This window comes from Lepidochelys kempii, chromosome 2, assembly GCF_965140285.1.
Source record: "Lepidochelys kempii isolate rLepKem1 chromosome 2, rLepKem1.hap1, whole genome shotgun sequence".
Lineage (NCBI taxonomy): Eukaryota > Metazoa > Chordata > Testudines > Cheloniidae > Lepidochelys > Lepidochelys kempii.
Window position 1 is genome coordinate 79,944,315 of NC_136381.1, and position 23,163 is coordinate 79,967,477.

General features: G+C 40.2%; 1 protein-coding gene across 6 annotated transcripts in view; it reads left to right on the forward strand.

Annotated features, from left to right (window-relative positions):
- KCTD1 (potassium channel tetramerization domain containing 1) overlaps positions 1 to 23,163 on the forward strand; it is a 145,587-nt gene that overhangs the window by 70,802 nt on the left and 51,622 nt on the right. For 5 of the 6 annotated variants that reach the window (XM_073331337.1, XM_073331338.2, XM_073331339.1 and 2 more), the window contains exon 2: positions 15,429 to 15,607. In XM_073331337.1, the coding sequence (XP_073187438.1) occupies positions 15,429 to 15,607 (179 nt within the window). Of the gene's footprint in view, positions 1 to 14,823; positions 14,918 to 15,428; positions 15,608 to 23,163 lie in introns of those variants that run through there. The other variant, XM_073331336.2, reaches the window with a different exon arrangement.

Below are 23,163 nucleotides of genomic sequence, written 5' to 3' on the forward strand. Positions count from 1 at the left end.
ATAATTTTTGTTGCCCTTTTCTGAACCTTTTCCAATTCAAATACATCTTTTTTTTTTTTTCTTTGAGATGGGGGTGACCAGATCTGCATGTAGTATTCAGGATGCGGGCATACCATGAATTTATATAAAGGCAATATAATATTTTCTGCCTTATTATTTATACCTTTCTTAATGACTCCCAACATTCCGTTCACTTTTTTGACTGCTGCTGCATATTAAGTGGATGGTTAAGTGGATGGTTTTCAGAGAACTAGCCACAATGACTCCGCTCTCTTGAATGGTAACAGCTAATTTAGACCCCATCATTTTATATGTATAGTTGGAATTATGTTTTCCAATGTGGATTATTTTGCATTTATCAACATTGAATTTCATCAGCCATTTTGTTGCCCAGTCACCCAGGTTTGAGAGATCTTTCTGTAGCTCTTTGTGGTCTGCCTGGGACTTAACTATCTTGAGTAGTTTTGTATCATCGGCACATTTTTCCACTTCACTGTTTACCTCTTTTTCCAGATCAGTGATGAATATGTTGAATAGGACTTCTCTCAGTACAGACTCCTGGGGCACATCTCTTTTCTCCCCCACCCCCTTTTATTGTTGGTAGAAACTCTCAATAGGCTCTGTCCAGCTTCCATTGAAGTCAATGGGAAGATCCCTATTGACTTCAGTGGAAGTTGGATTGAGCTTTAAGACTGCAATTCTAAATCCTGTAAATGAGCACTGACTGGTACTTGGTACAGTGTCTAACAACAAATGCTGTGAATTCAAAGATTGTCCACAAGCCATCATCTCTTAACTTTGCCAAACATCAGTATAAAATTAATGGTGATTTTTGACAATTTCACTGCTCCCTGCAGGAGTTTGAACAGCAAATTTACCTTTACAAAATGTGGTCAAAGATCCAAAGGTGATTCTTTGGATCTTTACAAGTGGCCAATACCTCATTTATTGGCCTTTCCAGAAATATTGTGTGCCCTAACGTCATGCCTGATTGACTCAGTACAGACTTTGAATGGCACTACTGAAATTGCCAGTACCAGTTCTTGTAGTGCCTAGGTGTTAGATTCTCTATCCAAATACTGACCTGGACTAACCCTGCTTGGCTTGAGCTCAGATGTGATCACAGCATAGCATGGATAAGAAGCATCTTGTTCTAAACCATATGTGTAGTGTGTGTTTACATGACTTGATGGTCATGGGGCCAGATTCATCGGCACCCTCCAGCTGTTTTGCATTGTACAGTGGCACAAAGCAACCAAGTTAATCTGGGCCATGTTTCCTAACTATTGTGGGAATACTACATTCTGTAAATGTTGTGGACTGAATTTTAAGTAATAAATGTGAAAGGGACCTTCCCTTTTAGGAAACTCAAGACTCCTGGTTCTGTAGGATTTTGAGACTTGTTTTACCTCACTCTGCAAAACATTAAAATTTAAAACATGCTGCACTTGAAATAGTTGCTTTTTAAGTCCTGCAGTGGTGTACTCCCTTTACTGAAGATATTTATTGAAGATGCAGAATAATGATGATGTTTCTTTGGAGTGTGGTCCTAGTGTTTGGTCAGTGCAACAGAAATGCAGAACAAGATACATGTGTGTTCTGTATTACTTTAGTCACCTTTCTAAAATATACTAGTGTTTGGTTTTTTTTAATGGTTAGTGTCTCCTCCATCAGCTGTTATAAGAACAGTTTCACTTACTAATGTGCTGCCTGAAATATCCTTTGTTCTGAGAAGCAAGTCTGCTTCTGTTGTAATCTGGGCTAAATTCAGCTGCAGGTCAGTGTTGTTTTGGTGCAGTAGAGTTCACTGACCACATTTTGCTTCTGGCAGTCCAAGCTTTGGCCCCTTTACACAGATCAGTGCCAGGCTAACCCCATTTATTACTACAACTGAGTTAAAGCTTTGCTTCTCCTATTTAATTTAGCTCAAAACAGGAGTAATATAACCAAGCATCAGAGTGGCAAACAAGCTAGAAGGAAAGTAAAATGGGTCCTCATGTTCTTAAGCTAAAGATACCAAGTGACACCAGATTTTGGATGGAAGGAAGTGGCTTGCAGTAAATCATTAGACCCTTTATCATACATATCAATGAAAAACATGACCCATTGATTCCAGTTTGTATATATACACTATAGCTAATTTGGGGTTCTGCTCAATTCTTTTAAATAAAACTCTGATTTTCCATGTAACCTGTACTGCTCTAAGCATTCCATACTTGCTGTGTTCTCTCTTGGGTTTCACAGTCCCAGTGCATAACTCCCCTTGTTTAAATCTTTTTGGCTCCAAAGGTAGTGGCTATGGATAACATCATGTGACCTCCCCACCCCTGTTGGTTCCATCCCACCAGCTACCATTACCTCAGCCTTCTAGAAATTCCCCGGCAGCTTGTTCTTGCTTGTGGTCAAGTGAAGAGCTCTTTACAGGAACTTGATATTCTCAACGAAGCTGCTAGGTGTTGAGCACTTTTGAAAACCCACCCAGAGGTTTTGTCAGAGCCAGCAAGCAGCAGCTCAGGCTATATGGTGACAATTAGTCCCTCTAGCTGCAATAGTGTTTATTACTTATGGCATATCTCCATATAAAAATCTCTTCAGTTCCTGAATTACTAGAGGAATCAAAAGAACAGGGCCTCTTGTCATATCTGGATGACAAGACCCCCTGCCCTAGTTGCCATCTAGCTATTTCCAGTTAGGATTGGATTTATAAGTTCTATTAGCCGTATCTCATGCGTAGTTCCTTCAAATATTATATGAAATGAGGAATATGCATACCCTCCCACATATCCTTGTGATAGAAATTGTTTATTTTGCATGGCAGTGCCAACGAAAGTGGTAGGAGATTTAGTGCTTTCCACTGGTTTTAATAGTTTTGTTGAATGATGTATATATATATATTTTTTTTTTTAAAAAAAGTCCATGTACATGCCCAAAATGTGTCTAAAACCAAGTTGGGCAAACGTGACCACCCAAAGCAATCTGTGACTTAAGAATTGCTGCTAAATTTAAAGCTTTCCAAACACTTGCTCCTGAGCTGAGACGAAAAATTTCAGCTTGAAAGAAGCATTGAACAATGTAATAAGAAATAGAGAGACTGCCTTTTTGAAAGGAAATTCTTGTGCAGCCTTAACTATGGGCATTGTTACATACCTTGCCTAGGATATGTACAGGGCTTGCGGGGTGGAAATTCCTTAACTTTCACCTTTATTTAATTTCCATTGGTACATCCTCACTCTTTTCCCCACCCTCCAGTCAAATCAGCTCTGCCCTTAGATTTAATTTGTAGAGGGCAGAGCATTAACTATCCCCTCCCGTCCTTTCTTGTAGAGCTTTGCTGTTCCTGCAGGAGGCCCTCTGCTTCACAGCATCTCTCTTTCTACCTGATGCCTCTGCTTCCTCCTCACCTTGCAGGAGCAGCAGCATTTCAGTCTTTCTGTCTCCTACCTTCCAGAGAAGGCATTGTTGGTTCCTTGGCCTACATTATGTCAGAGGACAGATCTTAGTGTGAAGGGAGCTCTTTCCTCTCCCTCTCATGCTGGGAGCATGACACCCAGGAGTTGAGAATCCTGTAACATAGCTTCAAAGAAGCATAATTACGGGCTAATTATTTTTCCTTATTTTATTTAAAGCATCCATTTTATAGAATTAAAATCCAACTTTGACTATAGAAAAATCTGGTCTGAACATGTAATTCTATTGTAATTTATGAACATGGAGTAGTTAATGGTACAGCCTACCTATAATGGATTTATAGCATAGTATTTTTGCAAGAGAAATGTCACTCTTTTTTTCTAAGAGTGAGGCAAGTATTTCCTCTGTTCAAGTTAGTTACTCATGCAAAGATACTGTACTGTAATTGATTTGCCTACTAATATATTGTTTTAACTACTTTCCATGAGAGAGTGTGGCACGCTCCATATTACACACAGAATAAAGGGGTGTTTGAAAAGCAAACAGAATTTTTTAGAGATAACAAATGAGCTACCACATCCACTACTTAGTCTGGTGAATTAGCCATATCTAAGTAATGTGGTATACAGTCTTTCTTTAAAATGTTGTCTTTTTTTTTTAAGTCTCAGAACTACAATTGACTTTTTTACATTAAGCAGGGTCTGGGAGCTCAGGTGCATTTTAGTATCTGAACCTAAGTTTAGTATTAAGAAGATTACTGTATTTTTTTCAGTGCTTCTGTCAATCTATTTCCCCATCCTTCTGTAGTGTGTGATCCTTCAGAGATGCTAAAGGCAGTTCAGAGCTGTCAGGTTTGGACCTTTGGCGAGAATCTCTACTTGCACAGCTCCTAGCAGAAATTCATACACTGTTAGCTTTGTACCAGTGTAATTGTGGTTACTCTGACTTAAAATACATGTGGTAGGGAGTCTGTGGTTTTTAGGGTGTGTTTTCTAGTTGCTGATCAGTGAGATGAGGCTTCAATGTAACTTTTGTCTAGCTTTTATAATGTCTTAAGAGCATTCTATCAAATAAAGAGAGTTTTGCCTGTGTCTGTTGTCCATCTAGTCCATAATTTGTGCCTGAAAATGGCCAGTACCAGATGCTTCAGAGTTTCTTGTGTATGCTCCTCTGAAGTAGGCAGTTAAGGAGTAACTCGCTCATAGAGATAACTTATTCCTAACCCCTACCAGTCAGTGATTGGCTTCTGCTAACTGCTGGTTTCTGCTCTGTAGTATGAGGATCTGTATTTCCTAGGAAGTTTGTAATTAATATGCTTGCTTTAATCTTTGTGTTTTTACATTTGGCATTAGCCTTCCTGCTGTGACTGCCTGTTGCTGTGGGTTTTCTTTAAATTAAGATTTCCTCAAAATTGTCTAATTCTCATGTGATTCTTCCTTCGCTCTTGCCCTCTAATGTTGTGGCAATGAGTTATGTCTTGCGTGTGTGTTTTAAGTCTCTTTATTTCTTGCTTTGTTCCTGTTATCAGAGGAGTTAAATAGGAATGCCCCATTTACTTTCTTTATGTCATTCATTCTCTTTTATATGTCTCTCTCATGCCCATCAACTTGTTTCTTCTCCAGGCTTGACCGTTTTAAATCTTCACTAAGTAATCAAACATAGAATCTCTATCATCTGTTTTCACAAGGCATCTAAAACCAAAGAAGCATGAACCAGATCTAGAAGTGCTTGGATTGCATATCTCACCTGCAAATCTCTATGGAATTAAAAAGTTGTCTGCACTTCTCAAGAAAATGTGTACGATGTATCATGCTATGGTATCAACGAAAAACCTTTCTCAAATAAAATCCCAGAGTGGGAAGAGCTTCCTGTGACATTTTCAGTAGATTGCCTCATTATTAGGTAGCTAAGTTAGTTTCAGACAGATAATTCTGCCTTAAACTAGTTAGCCGGTCACAGCTTCATGGGATCAGCAGTAACTGTCTGGTGGTGGTGGCAGCAGTGGTCCCCTTATGTAGTGCATGGTTATATGGATCTGTGGTTAATCCACCCTTGTGGGCAAAAATGCTAAAATTATCTTATGTGACACAAACACCCATTTGGCAGCTCCTATAGCTACCCAAAGAAATCCCTACAGGTCCGAAAACAGTAATCCTCAAAACTCTATTTCTTAGCCTTGGATCCCAAAGTATCTTTTACACATAATGGATTCAAATGAACCAAATATAAAATATTCTTTGTTCATATGCCAGATGTTCTCCTTCTTGCCAAGCACAGAATTATTCTGTTCTGTAAGCCAATAACTATGTTCTACGTTATTTCCTCCTCCCCTGCCGCCGTATTCCTCAAACGATCCCTAATAGTCATATGTGTGGTACATTTAGGGATGAAGGCAGGAATATTGTCCCATGGTTAAAACAAAACTTTTTTTCAAACTATCAAAGCATAAAGATGCAGTTTTAATTTAGAGCACACTTACTAGTTACAAAACCGTACAATCAAACCAGAACTTCAAATAAACAAAAAAACACCCACAAAAAGTGTTAGCAAAGTCAACACTTTGACATGTCTTGATCACTTTACTTATGTTTGTATCCCCTTTCCACCACTTTTTATGCATTTAGTGTTTTTTCCTTTGGGACAGAGATCATGCCTTCCTTTATATTTTATATATTATCTATCACCTGATTGACGGTGCCAGAAACAATAATAAAACCCTCTCATCAGAGAACACTTTCTGGCCATGAACAGTAGTGTTGTACAGTAACTCCTCACTTAATGTCATCCCAGTTAATGTTGTTACATTGCTGATAAATTAGACAGCATGCTTGTTTAAAGTTATGCAATGCTCCCTTATAATGTCATTTGGTAGCCGCCTGCTTTGTCCATTGCTTGCAGAAAGAGCAGCCCGTTGCAGCTAGCTGGTGGGGGCTTGGAACCAGGGTGGACCGGTAGCCCCCTATCAGCTCTCCATTCCCCTAAGTTCCCTGTGTGCAGCCACCCAGCAGGCTAACAATTGCCGGCAGTTCAGCTGAACCTCCGCCCATTGCCATGTGCTGCTCCTGCCCTCCGCCAGAGCCTCCCGCTTGCTGTGCGGTGCAGGGGAGGGAGAAGAGAAGGGCTAATGTCAGGATGTCCTCCTCGCCCCTGCAGCCCAGTTACCCCATCTTCCATAGAGCAGGGGGGACACAGGACAGGGCTCAGGACGGAAGGAGCTTACTGGCAGCAGTCGAGTCTCAGCTTGCTGATCTACTTAAAAAGGCAGTGTACTTAAGAGTGGGGTCAGCATATTTAAAGGAGCAATGCGCATCTCTCTTTCTAACACACAGGGTGTGTCTCTCTGTCTGCCATGCTGTCTTCCCTCCCTGCATTCATGCTGCCTTGTAGAGCAGTGGTTCTCAGAGCCGGTCCGCCGCTTGTTCAGGGAAAGCCCCTGGCGGGCCAGACCGGTTTGTTTACTTGCCGAGTCCGCAGGTTCGGCCAATTGCAACTCCCACTGGCCACGGTTTGCCGCTCCAGGCCAATGGGGGCTGCAGGAAGTGGCACGGGCCAAGGGCTTTGAGAACCACTGTTGTAAAGTTTGAGGCTACATTAACAACGAGTTAACCCTTGAGGGCTCAGCCAAGTGCTAGTTCATCATTTAGCAGTAAGGCATTCCCTGGGAAATATCCCACCCTCTGACTCCATCACCTCAACCAAGCTTCACAGTCATCATCACTGTGTACCAGTATTAAATTGTTTGTTTAAAACTTGGGGGGGGGGTGTGTGTGTGTGTGTGTGTGTGTGTTTGGAAAAAAATTTCCCTGGAGCCTAACCACTCCCCCCCCCCCCATTTACATTAATTCTTATGGCGAAATTGGATTTGCTTAACATCGTTTCGCTTAAAGTCGCATTTTTCAGGAACATAACGACAACATTAAGCGAGGAGTTACTGTATTAACGCTGGTATGAGTAGTTTATAAGACAAGCTTGCTCTTCCACACTGCTGTTCCTTAATTTTGCACCAGATTCTGAATTGGAGTGGCTTACTCATGGTACTGGTTTTATGTTTTCACCTCAAATTATGTATATTATAAATACCTTCTTGCTGTACTTCTGATCAATTATTTTTCCTTTCTGTTATTCTGTAATTGGATTATTGCTAGAAATATCTTTCTGTATGATTTTTTTAAAAATTATTATTCCTATGAGTATTAAAGGGACCCAATCCACTTAAAATTGCACATCAGTATGAAAAGATTTTGCCAACAATTGTTACAAGAAACATTTGTTTTTTTTGTTTTTGTTTCTCTCCGTGTCCCCCCCAGTATTGTCAATTTTTGCATTTGACAGCATTTTTTTATAATTTTCACTGTTTCTCCTGTACAGCTAATCCCCTTTCTTAATTGTTTGGACTTCAAGTTGATAATGTCTCATTTGCTGCTGCCAAAAATTTATAGAATACACATGAGTTAGAATGATCTCTTTCTGCTGCTGGGCAAATTAATAAAACATATTTAAGTACAGAGGGAAGCAGGAACCTAGCTGATTGTAAGGGAGATGCTATGCTTTTCATCAGCACTGTTTCAGGCCTCTCTGATTCAAAAGAGCCATTGGATTGTGCAGGCAAGGCCTATGCCACACCAGAAGATTCCCATTCAGCAGTTTTCCCAGGGTAAAATTGAATCTCGTGCTTTCTCAGCAGAGATGGTAACTGGCAGTGTTCCTTCCACTTCTGAGGCTGAAAGTGCTAGGGGGAGAACAAACATGTAATGTGCCTCTGGCAGTTTTACAATGGGTGTTAGCCTCGCTTTGTAAAGAGGTAGACAGTCTTCTGGAACACTGCCAAGGGGAGGTACTCCAGAAACTATAGTAGAAATTTTCTCATGCAAAGTTGATTTGTATATATTTTTGTTGTGCTTTTAAAAAAACGCTACTGGATTTTTTTATTAAAAAAAAAAAAATCCTGTTCAAATGGACAGTTAACTGATTCTTCAGAAGAAGTTTGCAGTGTTGTTGTAGCTGTGTTGGTTCCAGGATATGTGAGAGACCAGGTGGGTGAGGTAATATATTCTATTGGACCAGCTTCCGTTCCTGAAAGAGACAAGCTTACAAGCTGCACAGAGCTCTTCCTCATTGAAAGCTTTCTCTTTCTTTTACCAACAGTAGTTGAGCCAGTATCTTTTACTGGATGATCTACTTTGTCTCCTCAGAAGAAGACTTCTCTATAGCAGATGTGGGTTTTTAAAATGGGCATGCCTAAATCTTCAGATGTGACTTTTTATAATTGCTGATATGTGAAGGAAGATTAATACCAAAGAGAGAGAATTTTAATTTGGAGGGGGGGGGATTAGTAGCTCTTGTTGGTTTTGGGTATTTGTTAGCCTGATACCTCTCAGCAAGAGGATTAAGACCATAAGCTCAGTACAAGAATAGCGTGACCAGTATTTACTCATTTTTTGACACCATGTTTGGGGAAAAAAGAAAAGGAGTACTTGTGGCACCTTAGAGACTAACAGATTTATTCGAGCATAAGCTTTCGTAGTTCACAAAAGCTTATGCTCGAATAAATCTGTTAGTCTCTAAGGTGCCACAAGAACTCCTTTTTCTTTTTGCGGATATAGACTAACACGGCTGCTACTCTGAAACATGTTTAGGAAGTTAGTGATCTTTCTAGAAATTCAAGATGCACAAACACAACTCCAGAAAGACCTTAATTCTTCCCCTTTAAATCAATAAAAGCAAATGTTATTCCACTGCTTGTGAAGACACTGCAAAAATAGGAACTTCCTGCTAGGGCAGAAATCTCCACTTGAAGTTGATAAATCAGGGCAATCTAAATCCTTGATTTAATGATTCTTACATTTTTTTTTCTTTGTTTAAGAGGAAGGGTTTGATTTTCTTCCAAGTACAGACTGAAAAGGGAATTCTTAAGAGGAACTTGAAAGAAGCTTTAATATTGTTAGATCTTTGTCCACTGTCTTGTTCAGGTAGTATTGTCATGCTGTAGTAACAACATAATGCTAGCATCCAAAAACCAAGGACTAAATTTAGCCCTGATGTTTCTAAGTGCAGCATCTATTAAAGTAATTTGCAAGTTGCACCTGCCATACCAAGGGTTCAGTGGTCCAGGATATTCATTCATTATTTAACCCTGCTACTCATTGGCATCAGTGATAAGTGCTTAGAAGGGAAAACTGACCTTAGTGGGCATGCAGTACTTTCGGTCCTATTGTCAATTGAAAAACTGATTGAAAGCATGTTGCACACACCTTCTTGTATATCTTCTTTCATATAAAACTCAGGTGATTTGTCTCACTTTTTATTATTTGATCTATAATATAAGCAAGGGAGAAAAGATCTTTTTGGGTTTAAAGAGAAATTAATTAAATTTACAGGAAAGCTGTTTCTAATGGCAGGAGCTTAGAGACAGTGTCTTGTACTTATGGTGGCCATAGGGCTGCTATTGAGTCGGTCTTCGATACTGAAAGTGATATTCCCTGGAGGCGCTAACGTTTTTAAAGTGCTATTTAGAATAAGAGATCTGTTGGCAAATGTTGACTCTCTCTCTTGCTGTATCTGGCAGAATCTTCTCTTCTTTTACCTTTCTGGTGGTGGTAGCTTAATTAAGATCACTACGATGCATTTGTATACACTCCTTGAAACCTATTGAATCAGGCAGTTTGTATAGTATAGAAGGATCAAACTGAGGAAGCAAATCAGACATCCTCCCAATTTCTCCAAAAGCACAGTTTTACCTCAGTACAGTACAAGCCAGCTAAGAATTGAGATAAGCATCTTAATGGAATAAATGGTTTGAAATTATAGGTGTCCTTCCCCCACTTAGACATCCTTGGAATAGTCACAGCAGATTTGTTGGGCTTTACTCTGACACCTTATGCCTGATGCATTTAAATTTTGCTTTCTCTAGAAAGGCTACAAAATTCTATTGACAATACAGCCTCTGATCATGCAAAATCTGACTTGTGTGCAGTCTAGTGCAAATTCCAAACACAGCTTTGTTTGTAAATGAGACTTCTTCAGAGGGTCAGAGTCAGGTGTCTTGAATGAAGACTGAGTCCATGGAAAATTTAATTTGAAAGTCTTCAAACTTCTTTCAGTTAAGAAAACAAACATGGCAGATGGAAACAAACTTTGGGCTGGATTCTGAAATGATATCTGGCTTCTTTGTGGTGCAGAGAGCCGGAATCTGGCCACAAGTAGCCAGCAGGGAATTTCCTTGGAATAGGAGTGTGCCAGTGAAAGAAATCGGCAGGGAGGAATATGGCAGAGCAGAGCTTTGTTACATAAGGTCCATTCTATCATTGGCATAAACTAGAAGAGCTGCTCAAAGCCTCACTGAGCCCAGGGCTGGTGGAGATCAGCTGTTAAAGCGTTAAGGCTTCCCCACCTTATCTGTCAGTCCATCCAGTCCTGTCCTTGTCCCTCTACTGGGAAGTGGAGCTCTCCCACAAGAGACAACAATAGTTTTAAAAAAAAAAAGTAGTTACCTATGTTTGTGTTTAACAGCAAGACAGTGCAACTCTAGGTCTCAATTTTATGAAACTGCAGGCCAAATAAATAAATAAATAAATAAAATTTTCAAGGAAGTCAGAGGGACCCAAAATTAAAGGTTTACAAAGAATATGTGGAACGTGTGTCATGTTACCTAGATTATAGTTCTGTTTGGGCATACTCAAAATGACATGGTGAATCTATCCTTACTGTGGTTCTGCTAGAATTTTATCTCTAGATGTCTGCTCCCCAGTGAATTACCTCAGCCTGTTTGTATTAGACTTTAACAGTGAGAACCATTATATTTTTTTCTGACTTGAGTAAAATAATTCCAGTTTCCTGCTTAAAGGAATTTACAGTCAACTGGTAAATGATGCTTCAGTCTGGATATTACCCGAGACGGAGGGGAATTGTTGTCTTTCAGTTGGTTTGCCAAATGCACCATGCTAATCTTTATGTAAAGTTTCTTTCCCTGTTTTATGGATGATAATTGCATTTCCTCTCTCATGTACCAGCATGTTGACATCACTCCCATGTACTTCACTCTTCCCCAATCCCTGCAAGAGGGCTGCTGCTGCTTCTGAATCTGGGCCAGGAAAATCTCTTTTTCAAAACCTCTGGTGTTGGGGAGCAGCACGAATTGGAGGAGAAAGAGGGAGCCAAGGACTGCCTTCTGTATACTCCTCAGACCCCTGTCTGGGGAAGAGACTTTTCATTGCCAAGGACTCCGAACCTCCTCCCCTAGGACTTACAGAAGTCTCTCACGGTCTCACATCCTAGGCTGTTGTTGAACAGGCAGGCAGGAGTGGGCACAGAGGAGCAGGAAGGAGGGCAGGTCTAAGCATGTTTAGTGGAGTTCTTGCACCACCCATTGTCCTTTGTTGAGAAGACCCCTGTAAATTTCAGCAAGGAAGCAGAGAAACTCTTAACTGCTTTTAAATATTTTTAATTTCAGTGTTCTCAATCACAGCCTTGAAAGGCATACTGTCAACTGAAAATTTTTTGAACTTGGCTAAATTATAAAAAATTAATCTGCCTACCATGTAGGCTTCTGTAGTGCTTTTGACCCCAATATCAGTTAAAAAGTGTTCCTGGATTTAGGATCCAAGGTCACCTTTTGAAATGTGCCTGGAGTCAAATCCCTTCAAACACTCTGCTGCTGATCAGTAATTCACAGGTATCTGAAACAGGCATGTTGAACAACATTTCAGTGAATCAAAATAATTGAAATATGCATTGGCTTTTAAAATTGGAACAGGACTGAAAAAATTGTTATGAACAAGAATAAAGTGAAAGATGAGAGGGTAAAAAACTATGGGAGCTGCTGTCTATGGGGCTCCGTAGCTGTGCTTAACAGTGCCCTCTGTAACGAATGGACTCAGTTTTTATAAACCAAATTGTTGTCTGCTTCAAGAACAATGTCCAAATGTCCCCAGTCTTAAAACAGTGATTTGTTCCATCCATTGTGTCCCGAATGGCCACATGAGACGACAGAAGTGGAGGCAGGCTCACAGTGTTCTCAGATCTTTTCTACCACCTGCTTGTTTTTTCCCCTCTTGTGTTTTATTTTTAAGGGAAACTGTATTTGTAAGCAGTTTAGACAATGGGAATTGTAATTGTGCACAAACACAATACAAATGCCAAATTAAATGTCTTGTCTGATCAATAATTTCCATTAACAATTTCTGGCTATGAACATTTTTTCCCCTCAACCCCTTTGCCCTTCATTGTTCAGTTCCTTATTCATACTAACCCAGACAAGTAATGTATTTCTTGGGTTGGTCACTCGGTCATCAAATCTACATCCTCATCTCTCCCATGGCATGCACTGATTTGCCTTTTAATTCTGAACAATTTATTAAAATAGTCTTGTGTTCTGTCCACTGGACGGTGTTGTTTCATGTTATGCTTGAGGGTTGTACCTATTAAGATTATAAACAGTTTCTTGTGGTGTGTAGCACAATTGGAACCCATCCTGATTTAAGTTCTCTAGGCACCACCATGTCATATTGTCCTCTTTCAGAGTGGCCTTAAAACTGTAGCTAACTAGACATGTCCAGTGAGATGTGCCAAATAGTAAGCTAAGGGTGAAGGAAATTTTTAACTTGTTCTATTTAGCAACTAAATTTTGAGAGATGGGCATTCTTTCTTCAGGAACAACAGATGCAGGTGGCTTGAAAGGAAGAATGTTCTAGAATTTAACAGGATCGCAAAAGTTTTGTAGGAAAGCATCTTTATTTCATGGAATTTTAAGGTAAAAACTATTTATGAATGATAGCTTTGTTGGTTATAGCTTACATCTGGAAACCACTTTCATTCCTCTTGTGACTTACCTAGACTGTGGAGTGACCACAGTTTTTAATCTACCATCCTTGCAATGGTCTATTATGCTGTACCTTTTTTTTTTTTACCAATTTGTACACCTTGCACAATCAGTTATGCTGAATGAGGTCCCAGTCTAACTACATTATTTAACCCTGCAAATATGTTCATTTTCTCCTGAGAACCCTGAGGCAGGATATACAGTACGATATGTCCAACCGAAAAACTATTTCATACTCCATGGAGCTGCAGTATGCTAAATTGTAACAGGAATGTGTGTTGGACCAAAAAAAAAAAATACTAGAAAGAAAGATAATATAGTACATTGCATACACCTCACAGAATTTGTTTTTGGTTTTAATCACCTTTTCTAGTTAATTTTTAAAGCTCTTACTTTAATGTGCTTTTCTTCACTCCTGTCATGGCTATTACTTATCACATTTATTTCCGGTTTGTGTCATTTTTGCATTTTCCTTTCGCTGTCACTTCTCCAGCTATTTTCCCGTAGCCTTTTTTATTTTGAATACCTTTAACCCAATCTTATTATGCAGATCAGTAGCATCTTGGAGTGGTGGTTGTGCCACACCACATTTATAGTAGATGCCAGGGTTTTGTGTAGCGTGTATATCTAGTATCTTGTCTGGACTTGTCTTCGTTCTGCCCCAAGCAGGTCCTCAAGAAATTCTAGTTGTTAAAGATTGATATTCTGCAAATGTTAAGGTGTATTTTATGAGCAAAAATTAGCCAGACTTTTTACTCCGTCCCCTTCCCTCTTATCTATATTTGACCCAAGTTCACTTTTGTGTATGAAAGAGAAAATTAGTTGTTTAACTATATTATGGTTTATAGATGCCTTGTGTTTGAATTTATTGGCAACAGTGGCCACTATATTATTTCAGATAGACAAGTATCTACCTCATGCTGCCTTTCTAGTTTGAGTCTTTAAGAGCAATATAAAAATTATAAATATTTTAAACACAAAAGAACCTCATTAATCTGACGGCTACCCCTCTGATCATTAATCTGAATACCCCATAATTCTTGCACTCAGCTGTTTTCTCTCCCTGCTTCTCAAAGACTTAATATCATAGTGCTGTACTAAGAATGTATTACCTCTTACAACTAAATGACTTGCCAAATGAACAAAGCATGTTTTTTTGATTTCTCACTATTTTGCTTATTTTTTAAATGAAAAATTCAATAATTAGCAGTTCTCAGCATGTATTAATAGGATACCACTGAATATGTATCCTTCCTGTAGGTAAGAAGTGAAATGGTCTCAAAACAAATCTAGACTGAGTTTCTGTTTGAATCCCAGAGCCTTGAAAATAGCCTGCCTTACTGGCTTCTGCAAAGCACTTCACCCTGCCCCACCCTATTGCATGCACAGATTGCACTACACCTATTCCTCCTCTGTGACTAAAAGTTTGTTTCATCAGCATCTGTTTCTGTTCTACTTTTGGAGCTTGCTTTGGATTGGGAAGCTGCTCAGAACAGCAGTCTATTTGAGGCACATAGGGGCACTTGTCACTATAGTATAATTTTTAATGGAAAATGTCTTTCTCAAAGGCTGTCGGTACCCATTGTTTTACAGTACATGAACAGTTGGCTAGTCCAGGTGTTTCCTCTTTTGTTTTCATGATATGTGGATTGGAAATTCAAGAGAAGCCTTTGCAGAATGGAAGAGCTGAGGGTTTGTATTTGTCTGTCCTAACTGCATAGCAATGGGTGGGATTTGGAAAGAAACCCAAATCCTGTGTGCTTTTTAATTTTAAAAAGTGTGTATTGTTTTTATCCTTTCTGACTCCTTTAAAACTATTAGTATTTGTTAGTGACTTTACCAGCTCTTAAATAAGCGAATATTCCTATCTTATATATAATAGTTTTATAATTAATAGTATTTGGAAACAGACTTTTTTATTCAACACTAATGGTTCTGTGTTTTGTTTTGTTTGTTTGTGTTGTTTTTTGTTTTGTGGGTTTTATATTTATTCAACTTAACAATATTTAAGTTTAAAAGTTGAATTGATATTAAAAAAAAAAACCCAACAACTAATACCAGTCTCTGATGCAATAAATTAAAGTTGCAGGCTGAAAATGAGATTTAGTGATAGGTGGCTATTCGCTGCTCAGTGGGCATCTGTGTCTTTGGGGCAGCCGGGCAGCCTTAAGGAAATTCCTGACTCATGTCTGTCTCTTTACAGGACAGTCGGCCAAATATGTCAAGACCTCTGATCACTAGATCCCCTGCATCTCCGTTGAACAATCAAGGCATCCCCACTCCAGCACAGCTCACAAAATCCAACGCACCAGTTCATATTGATGTGGGTGGGCACATGTACACCAGCAGCTTGGCCACGCTTACTAAATACCCTGACTCCAGGTAAGGGTAAAGATTGCATTGCATGTATTTTGCCATTCATTGATTCAGATTTATGCTTAGACGTTATGGGACTCTATTCTCAAAATGTTACATTTCACTCCTTTGCTTTAAAATGAGCTTAGTGTTTCTGAGTAGGTGGAAGGTTGATCTTTCTTCCTCTCCTACCGTACACCTTAGACTAAAGACACACACATTGGCAAATCCCTTTTGTTTATGACCTAAAATAAAGTTGGCACCAAGGCAGATGTTCTTAACCCTTGCATAAAGTCTATTACTATGCACTAATTTTCTCTGTCTTCATATATGAAAAATCTAATGACATGGTTACAAATTTACATACAATTTAAAACAACATTTTTAGCACCATTTACTTTCCCACACTGTTGACCTGTAATCCCAGACAGCACTGTTTTAAAATACAGTTAAGATTGTAACATGTCTAATAGCACTCACTTAAAACCTTATTAGATCATTTGTATTTTTAAAACAATTGCAATTATCTGTGGAATCCTAAATCTGCTCTTATATCCCCAATTATACGCGAATGGCTTGGGGATCCCCATAGATCATGAATATTAAATAATGCTAGGAAATTTTTACATCCACAGACCAATTGTGTGATGTCAATGGAGTAAAGTTCCATCGTAGAGCTGGGGGGGTGTCTATTCTCTTTTATTTAAAAAAAAAAAAAAAAGCCCTGAACATACTCTTGATAAGCTTTACATGGGCAAGATATTAATTCCTCACTCTAATAGATAAAGACCTAAAAAGTCTCACTCCAAAGTCGAAAAAAAGGAGCTATGCACAAAAGTGATGTTCAAAATTAAAGCTGGCCAAGATATGGGAATTCCTTTCCACAAAAAATTTCAGTTTTTGCAACATTTTTGTCCTGAACTGGGATGAAACATCAAAAACATAAATTTTGTCACAGGAAGAGATTTCAAGAAAAAAATCAGCCTTGGTAGAACCAAAAACCTCTGGCTGCTCAGTTCACCTGAGCCACAAGCTCCAGGAGCTGGAGAGTCAGAGAAAAGGAAAATTCTGCAGTAAAAGTTTTGCAAAGAGGGCATTTTTTGTTAGTAAATCATTCAGACTAAATTTTTTTTTTTACCAGTTCTGTACAGAACATCACAGCTGGGCTATTCAAGCATCCTCTTGTATAGTATTTCTTGTTGGTGGCACCATATCCCTCCTGTTTAAATCACAGGTATAATTTAGGCATTTTACAAGTGCTGTAAATGTACATTCAGTGCACAAGTCAGTGTACTGCTTCTGCTTTGAGTTTCCTCCACATTGCAAAGTACCATATTTCCTGATTACAGTCCTGTCACATGACTGCTCTAAGTGTCACACTTCACACCTACTGTTCATCTAGTTCAATAACAATAATAGAACCCTTGGAACAATTATGCTGTTAAACCATTTAGCAGTTTAAGCTCTTTGCTTTTATCTGTTTTTTGGTTAAAAAAATTTTCAGGTTATGTAGCTGTACTTTCCTTTTTTTTAATAGCACATACAGTCCATTTTAAAGCATAGGGTTCTGTTCTGAGCATACACATCACTGCAATGACACTTTTTTTTTTTTATTCTTCCCTCTGCTAATGCAATATAGCTTATAGTTTTAGTAAGGGTGACAATAGTATTATAATACTAAAGGCTCGTGGAGAGAGAGAAGAGAATGCTTATGGAAAGAAAGAAAAACAGAAAATAAAAAGTTTATCCTACCTGATAGGGCATTTATTTTCAGAACAAGGAGCACTGCCTCGTGTGTGTGTGTGTGTGTGTGTGTATCAGAAGGGGGAGACCAAGGCATCATGAAGGGACAAAAGAAATACAAGAGATGTGATTCATCCAAGAACTGAAAATTTTTCTCCTGGTCCAGGAACAGTGTATGGAAAAAATTTAACCCTGAAAGCATTTGTAGTGGTCTGCAAAACTGGTTCTAGCCTTGTTGGGAACCTCTCTTAGGGAAGTGAAGAACAACCATATGAAGTGGAGTTCGGGCAATTCAGCATGTCTCAGGATCAGGCTATTGATACAGTCATGGAAGCTTTAAAGAAATATTTCTACTCCTCTTGTTTTCCTCTTCTAGGAAATTTGAGAAACCATTTCTGCTAATATATGCAGCTACTGTTTCCAAGTTAGAGGCAATATGCTGGTCCAGCAAATTTAAGTGACCAAAATAAAACATCATATGGGTGGGACGGAATTTCAGCTTAATCTTTTCTCCTCTCTGTTCAATGTGCCATTGTAACACTTTATGAAAGTGGAAATGGCAGCTGCCTATGTTAGAATCAAGAATTTAATAAATTTAAAATGTAATAGCAAAAGTACTGACTTTAAAGAAAACAAAACAAAACCCACAACCGCTAGGTAACAGCTGTCTTGTTTCATGTCATTGTGATAACCTCTTTTGTTTCAAGTCTGCACTGTTTGTGTGTGTGTGTGTGTTTGTTTGTTTGTTTGTTTTAGTAGTCCGTGTCTCTTGAACCAGTAGATGAGTGAGTTACACAGATTAACTACTTGATAGTGGGGATTCACAGCCACTTCTAGAAAGTTTAAAACACAATTTTTAGTATTGGCAGCCTCAAAAGAGCAATTACTAAACCAGTTTAGAAGTCAAGTCAAGGGCTGTGAGGTGATAAGATGGTAATCATGATGTGACTTTTATTTTATTTTTATTTAAGGTCAGATATCTCACAGTCTTCCAGCACACTCATTTATTTTTATATTTATTGAAGAGTTGGGAATATAAACTTTCCAGTGATACACTACATTAAATTTTAGCCCCAGTAGTTGACAAGAACCTGACATTCAACCTTACATATATAACTGGTCCCTTGGATTAGCAGGTTTTTGTGGCAAAATTCCAGAACTTGAATCAGTGTTACTGTTGATTTCTACTTTGACTAAGGTGGAAAACAGAAAGAAGGCATGATTCTTGTAAAAATGTGGACCTTATATTAAATGCCCTCTGTTGTTTATCATTGGAGGCACAAGGTCACAGTTTCACATCTCCCCAGAACAAACCATGAAACTGACATGGTTCAGCTGAGATCTTGTCTGAGTGATTGTCCACCTGGATTCCACTCTGGGTGTATATGCGCGCAAGATCGGATTTTTTTTGGCCAGTAGTGCTTATGGCCATGCTTGCACCTATAGTACCCTCATACATCCTTCTCCCCCAGCCCCTCCACCTAAGGGCATAAAGCCCAACTATCCTTTGGTTCCTTCTTTTTGCCGAAAGCTGTGAGATGGAACCCGTACAGCATCCATCCTTTCTTTGCACACTGGTTAGTCCTGCTTAGTTGGCTGGAATCCTAACTAGTTACTTTATTTTATTAGTTGAATAGTTAATAGCCTATTGACTAAATACTTATTAATAGCTTTGTAAATAAGCTTCAATTAGGATAGATCCTACTTTAGCTCTATAGACATGTGCTAGCAACAGGGCAGAAGCTAAATCTCCAAGATTCAGAACCTGTCCTTTATGATATGCTTCTATGCCTGATGGCAACTGGTGCTCCCAGTACCTACTCTGCCTAGGCGAGAGACGCCTCCAGTAGCAATGTTGGCATGTCATTCTTCTCAAAACGCACTCAGAGCCAGGGAAGCTCACGTGAAGTTGTTCCTTCTTAACAGCTCAATGCAAGCTTCCTTGAACACCGAGAGGAAGGCTACAGCCAGGCCTCACTCATATAATCAGTCTCCCTTAAGGTACATCTACATTGCAAACAAAATAAAAAACACAGCAATGGGTCTCAAAGCCTGGGTCAACTGAGTCAGGCTCATGGGGTTTGTGCTACAAGACAAAAGATAGCAGTGTAGATGTTCCTGCTTAGCCTGGAGCCTGGGCTCTGAAACCCGATAATGGAGGGTGAGCCTCAGATCCTGGGCTTCAGCCCAAGTGAAAACACCCTACCTACACTGCTATTTTTAGCCCCATAGCATGAGCCTACTCAGCTGACCCGAGCTCTGAGACTTGCTGCCACAACTTGGTTTTGTTTTTTTGCACATACCCTTATTGCTCCAGAGAGCTGAGATTCCAGTCCGAGTAGCCCCATCTCCTCAAAGGCCCTATTCATCTACTATCTTGGTATTTCTATCCTCTGAAAGGGGCAGAAAGGAGCATTGCTCAAGGGATGAGCCAAGGCACAGGTCACTATCTCTGGCACCTAGCAAATTGAGACACGAGAGTCATCAGACACAATTTGTCTCAGGTGCCATCTTCTAAGGGCTAAAAGCCTGCAAAGGCACCAGACAGTGTCTCTGTACCAACTGCTAGGAGTGCACATACAATAAATTAAATTGGTGGAGTGTGTTTCTCTTGATACAGGTCCCAGCGCAGAGTGCATTGGTAACAGGAGCGTTGACAAAGAGTGCTTCAATACTTGGAGCTTTGGAACAATGTCTTGTGGTAGTTAGTATCTCAGCACCAGCTATCTTGGTATCTAAACCATACATAGCACGGAGTGACTTACTGTGAGCCCAGTATCTGTCATCTCTCCTTGAGAGATTGAGTGTGGTGGTATCAAAACCACTAGGTCTTATGATAAAAAATAAATAAATAAAGTAAAAAATCATCTGTATGTCAGGTTAAAGAGGCATCCTATCTCCAGTAGTGACTTCTCCTCCATACAGGCACAAGATCCTCTCAATGTAGTGGCCCCTCTCTGGGAGGAAGAATACACCTTTTCTCCTTCTTCTCTGGGCATAGTAGGGACTAGTCTCCCACCCCTTCCTGGGTAGCCCAGTGAGAGTTTGGAAAAGATTCAGTGAGAGGTATCAGGAAAAGACATTGCTTTTCATAGCCCTCTTTCTACCCTCCAGGTGTCCCTCACTTCAGTATTCATATCCTTACCATTTGAGGCCCTATTGGATGCCTATGGCATAGCAGTACTCCTGAGAACCTGTACTATCCACTGTCTCCAAGACTAGAGCACCCTCCCCAAAGAGAGTTTTAACTATGTCACAAAAGCAGCTGGTACAGCCTCAGATACTGGACAGAAAGGAGGAGGAAAGTGAGGAAAATTATCAGCTGCAAAGAGAAGGAAAAACTATCCCTGCTGTAATCTCCTCCTCCCCAGATGAGGCAGTGACCACGTCTGCCTCAGTGAATGAATTCAAGGTGTTCCAGGATCTCATAATGCACATGGCAGAGACCCCCAGGTATGCCCCTGGAGGTAGTTAAGGAGAAATGACCTAAAACTCTTGGAGATTCTACATGCTTCTACACCATGCCCATAAATGAACGACTCTTGACGCCATTGAAAAACACATGACCTGCACCATCATCCATTCCAGCCATTCTGAAATGAGCTGACAGGAGGTACCAGGTTCTTTGCCAGGGACTGAAATAGTTTTACTCACCTTCAGCACTTTGTTGTCTTGTAGTGGCTGCTATTCAGGAGAGGTCAAAACAACAGGGACCTCAGAAACCCACACCAAGAGAGAAGGGCCTGAAGAAATTGGAACTCTCTTTGAATGGAAGGTGTATTCATCAGCTGGATCCAGCTACAGGTGGTGAATCACCACTCTTCTCTTCAGATGTGACTATTTAAATTGGGATACGTTGTCTGTTTATAGACAAGCTTCCAAACACCAGGAAGAGATCAGAGATCAGCTGACTGCCTGCACTGTCTTGCAGGTAATGCTGGATGTGTCTGACAGGGCTCCAATTATTATGGTCACGACAGTAACAATGAGGTGGTTGTTATGGCTTCAGACTTTGGAGTTCCCCAGGGAGATCCACACAATTGATCTCCCTCTTCCCCCATTTGAGGGTAACAAACTTTAACTCTGAAAAGGATCAGGTCCTTTATTCCTTAAGGCTCAAGGGCGACTCTACACTCTTTGGGGCTGTAATGTTTCATCCTCAAGGAAGAAGCAAACATGTCTGAAGGATAACTACAGGCAGTGCACCTTTGCCCAATATTATCAGCTAGAGAGGAGCGTAGAGCCAAAGAAGAAGACACAGATTCCACCATATGTGGCCCTCTTCTGCCCCACAGTCTAGGGCTCCTAGCAGCAGCAGATTAGATGCTAATGTTGAGAGCCTAATAGAATCACCCCAGGATTTTTCCCCATTCTAACTGCTTACATTTTGGCAACTGCTTCTTATTCTGGGGGAGGTTGGACTGGGATTGCTTCAGGCTGAGGGGTCCTGGAGATTGTAGACAAGGGGTATTCCAGCCAGTTCCAGTCCCTTCTCATCCCTTTCCTCCTGTCCCCTTTTAGGAACCTTTCTTACAAGAATGTTAAAACAAAAAGTGGACTCCCTATACAGCTGGGAGCAGTGGAGTAGGTGCCCTTAGATTTCAGGGCAGGGATTTCTAGTCCCATTGCTTTCTGATCCTAAAGAAGAAAGGCAATCGGTGGTCCATCCCGGACCTTCAGTGTCTCAACCGCTTTATTCAACATTTCAAGTTCAGGGGTGACTCCAGCCTCCACAATTTTCTTGTTAGATCCTCTAGACTGGTTTATGGCTCTCAACCTACAAGATACCTGTTCCCTTACATTAATCTGTCTAGCCCTCAGGAAATACCTCCGATGTCTGTTAGAAACTTTATGCTACCAGTACAGGATCCCTGCCTTTTGGTTTTTCCACCACAAGGATATCCACAAAGTACTTGGAGGTCATGGCAGCTCATCCAAGACTACAAGGAATCCAGGTCTATCAGTACCTTGACAGTTTACTAACCTGAGGAAAATCACTCCAACAGGTGAACAACTTTATTCAGGTAACCCTACAATTCTTTGCTTTGCTGAGCCTCCAAGTCAACAGAGAAAAAAAAAAACCTGTATTGACTCCAGCTCAGAGTATAGACTTCCTAGGAATAGGTTTAAACTCCAGATCAGCAAGTGCTTACCTTCCACAGGAAAAAGTCAGACAGTAGTAAACTCCATCAACGAGTTTCAAGCTTACCCAGAAACACTGATGAGAGCACGCCTCTGACTTCTGGGACATATGGGCTCGTGCACCTGTGCATCGCAATTTGGCAGATTTCACCAAGCTCCGTACAGAAGTGGTTGAAATGAGTGTATCTACCCAACAGACATTGCACAGACACGATGGTCACAGACCCACAAGAAGTCCTCTCATTTGTCTGGTGGAAAGATCCTCTTCCAGTGTGCAACAGAGTACTCTTCTCTGCACCTGTACCTACCAAGACTCTTGTGATGGATGTTTCTATTCAGGCATCGGGGACGCATCTAGATGATTTTCAAATCAAGGCCTATGGTCCCCTCAGGAAGTTTGCCTCCCATAAATATCCTGTATCTCTAGCCATTTACCAATCTCTAGGTATTCACAATACAAGTGCTGATAGTCAGCACGACTGCTAGCATTATTCCCATAGGCAAGAGCGAGAGGGTGAAAAGGCTCTATCAGGAGGCATGTGGCGTGGGAATTGGTGCATTCATGTCTAAATCACACTGGTGGCTCTCTGTATCTTCCCAGCCTTCAGAGCACCCTGGGTAGATCAAATACACAGGCAGTTCTTGGACAACGATAAGTGGGCTGTCAAAGATGCAATCCTACAAAACATTTTTCATAA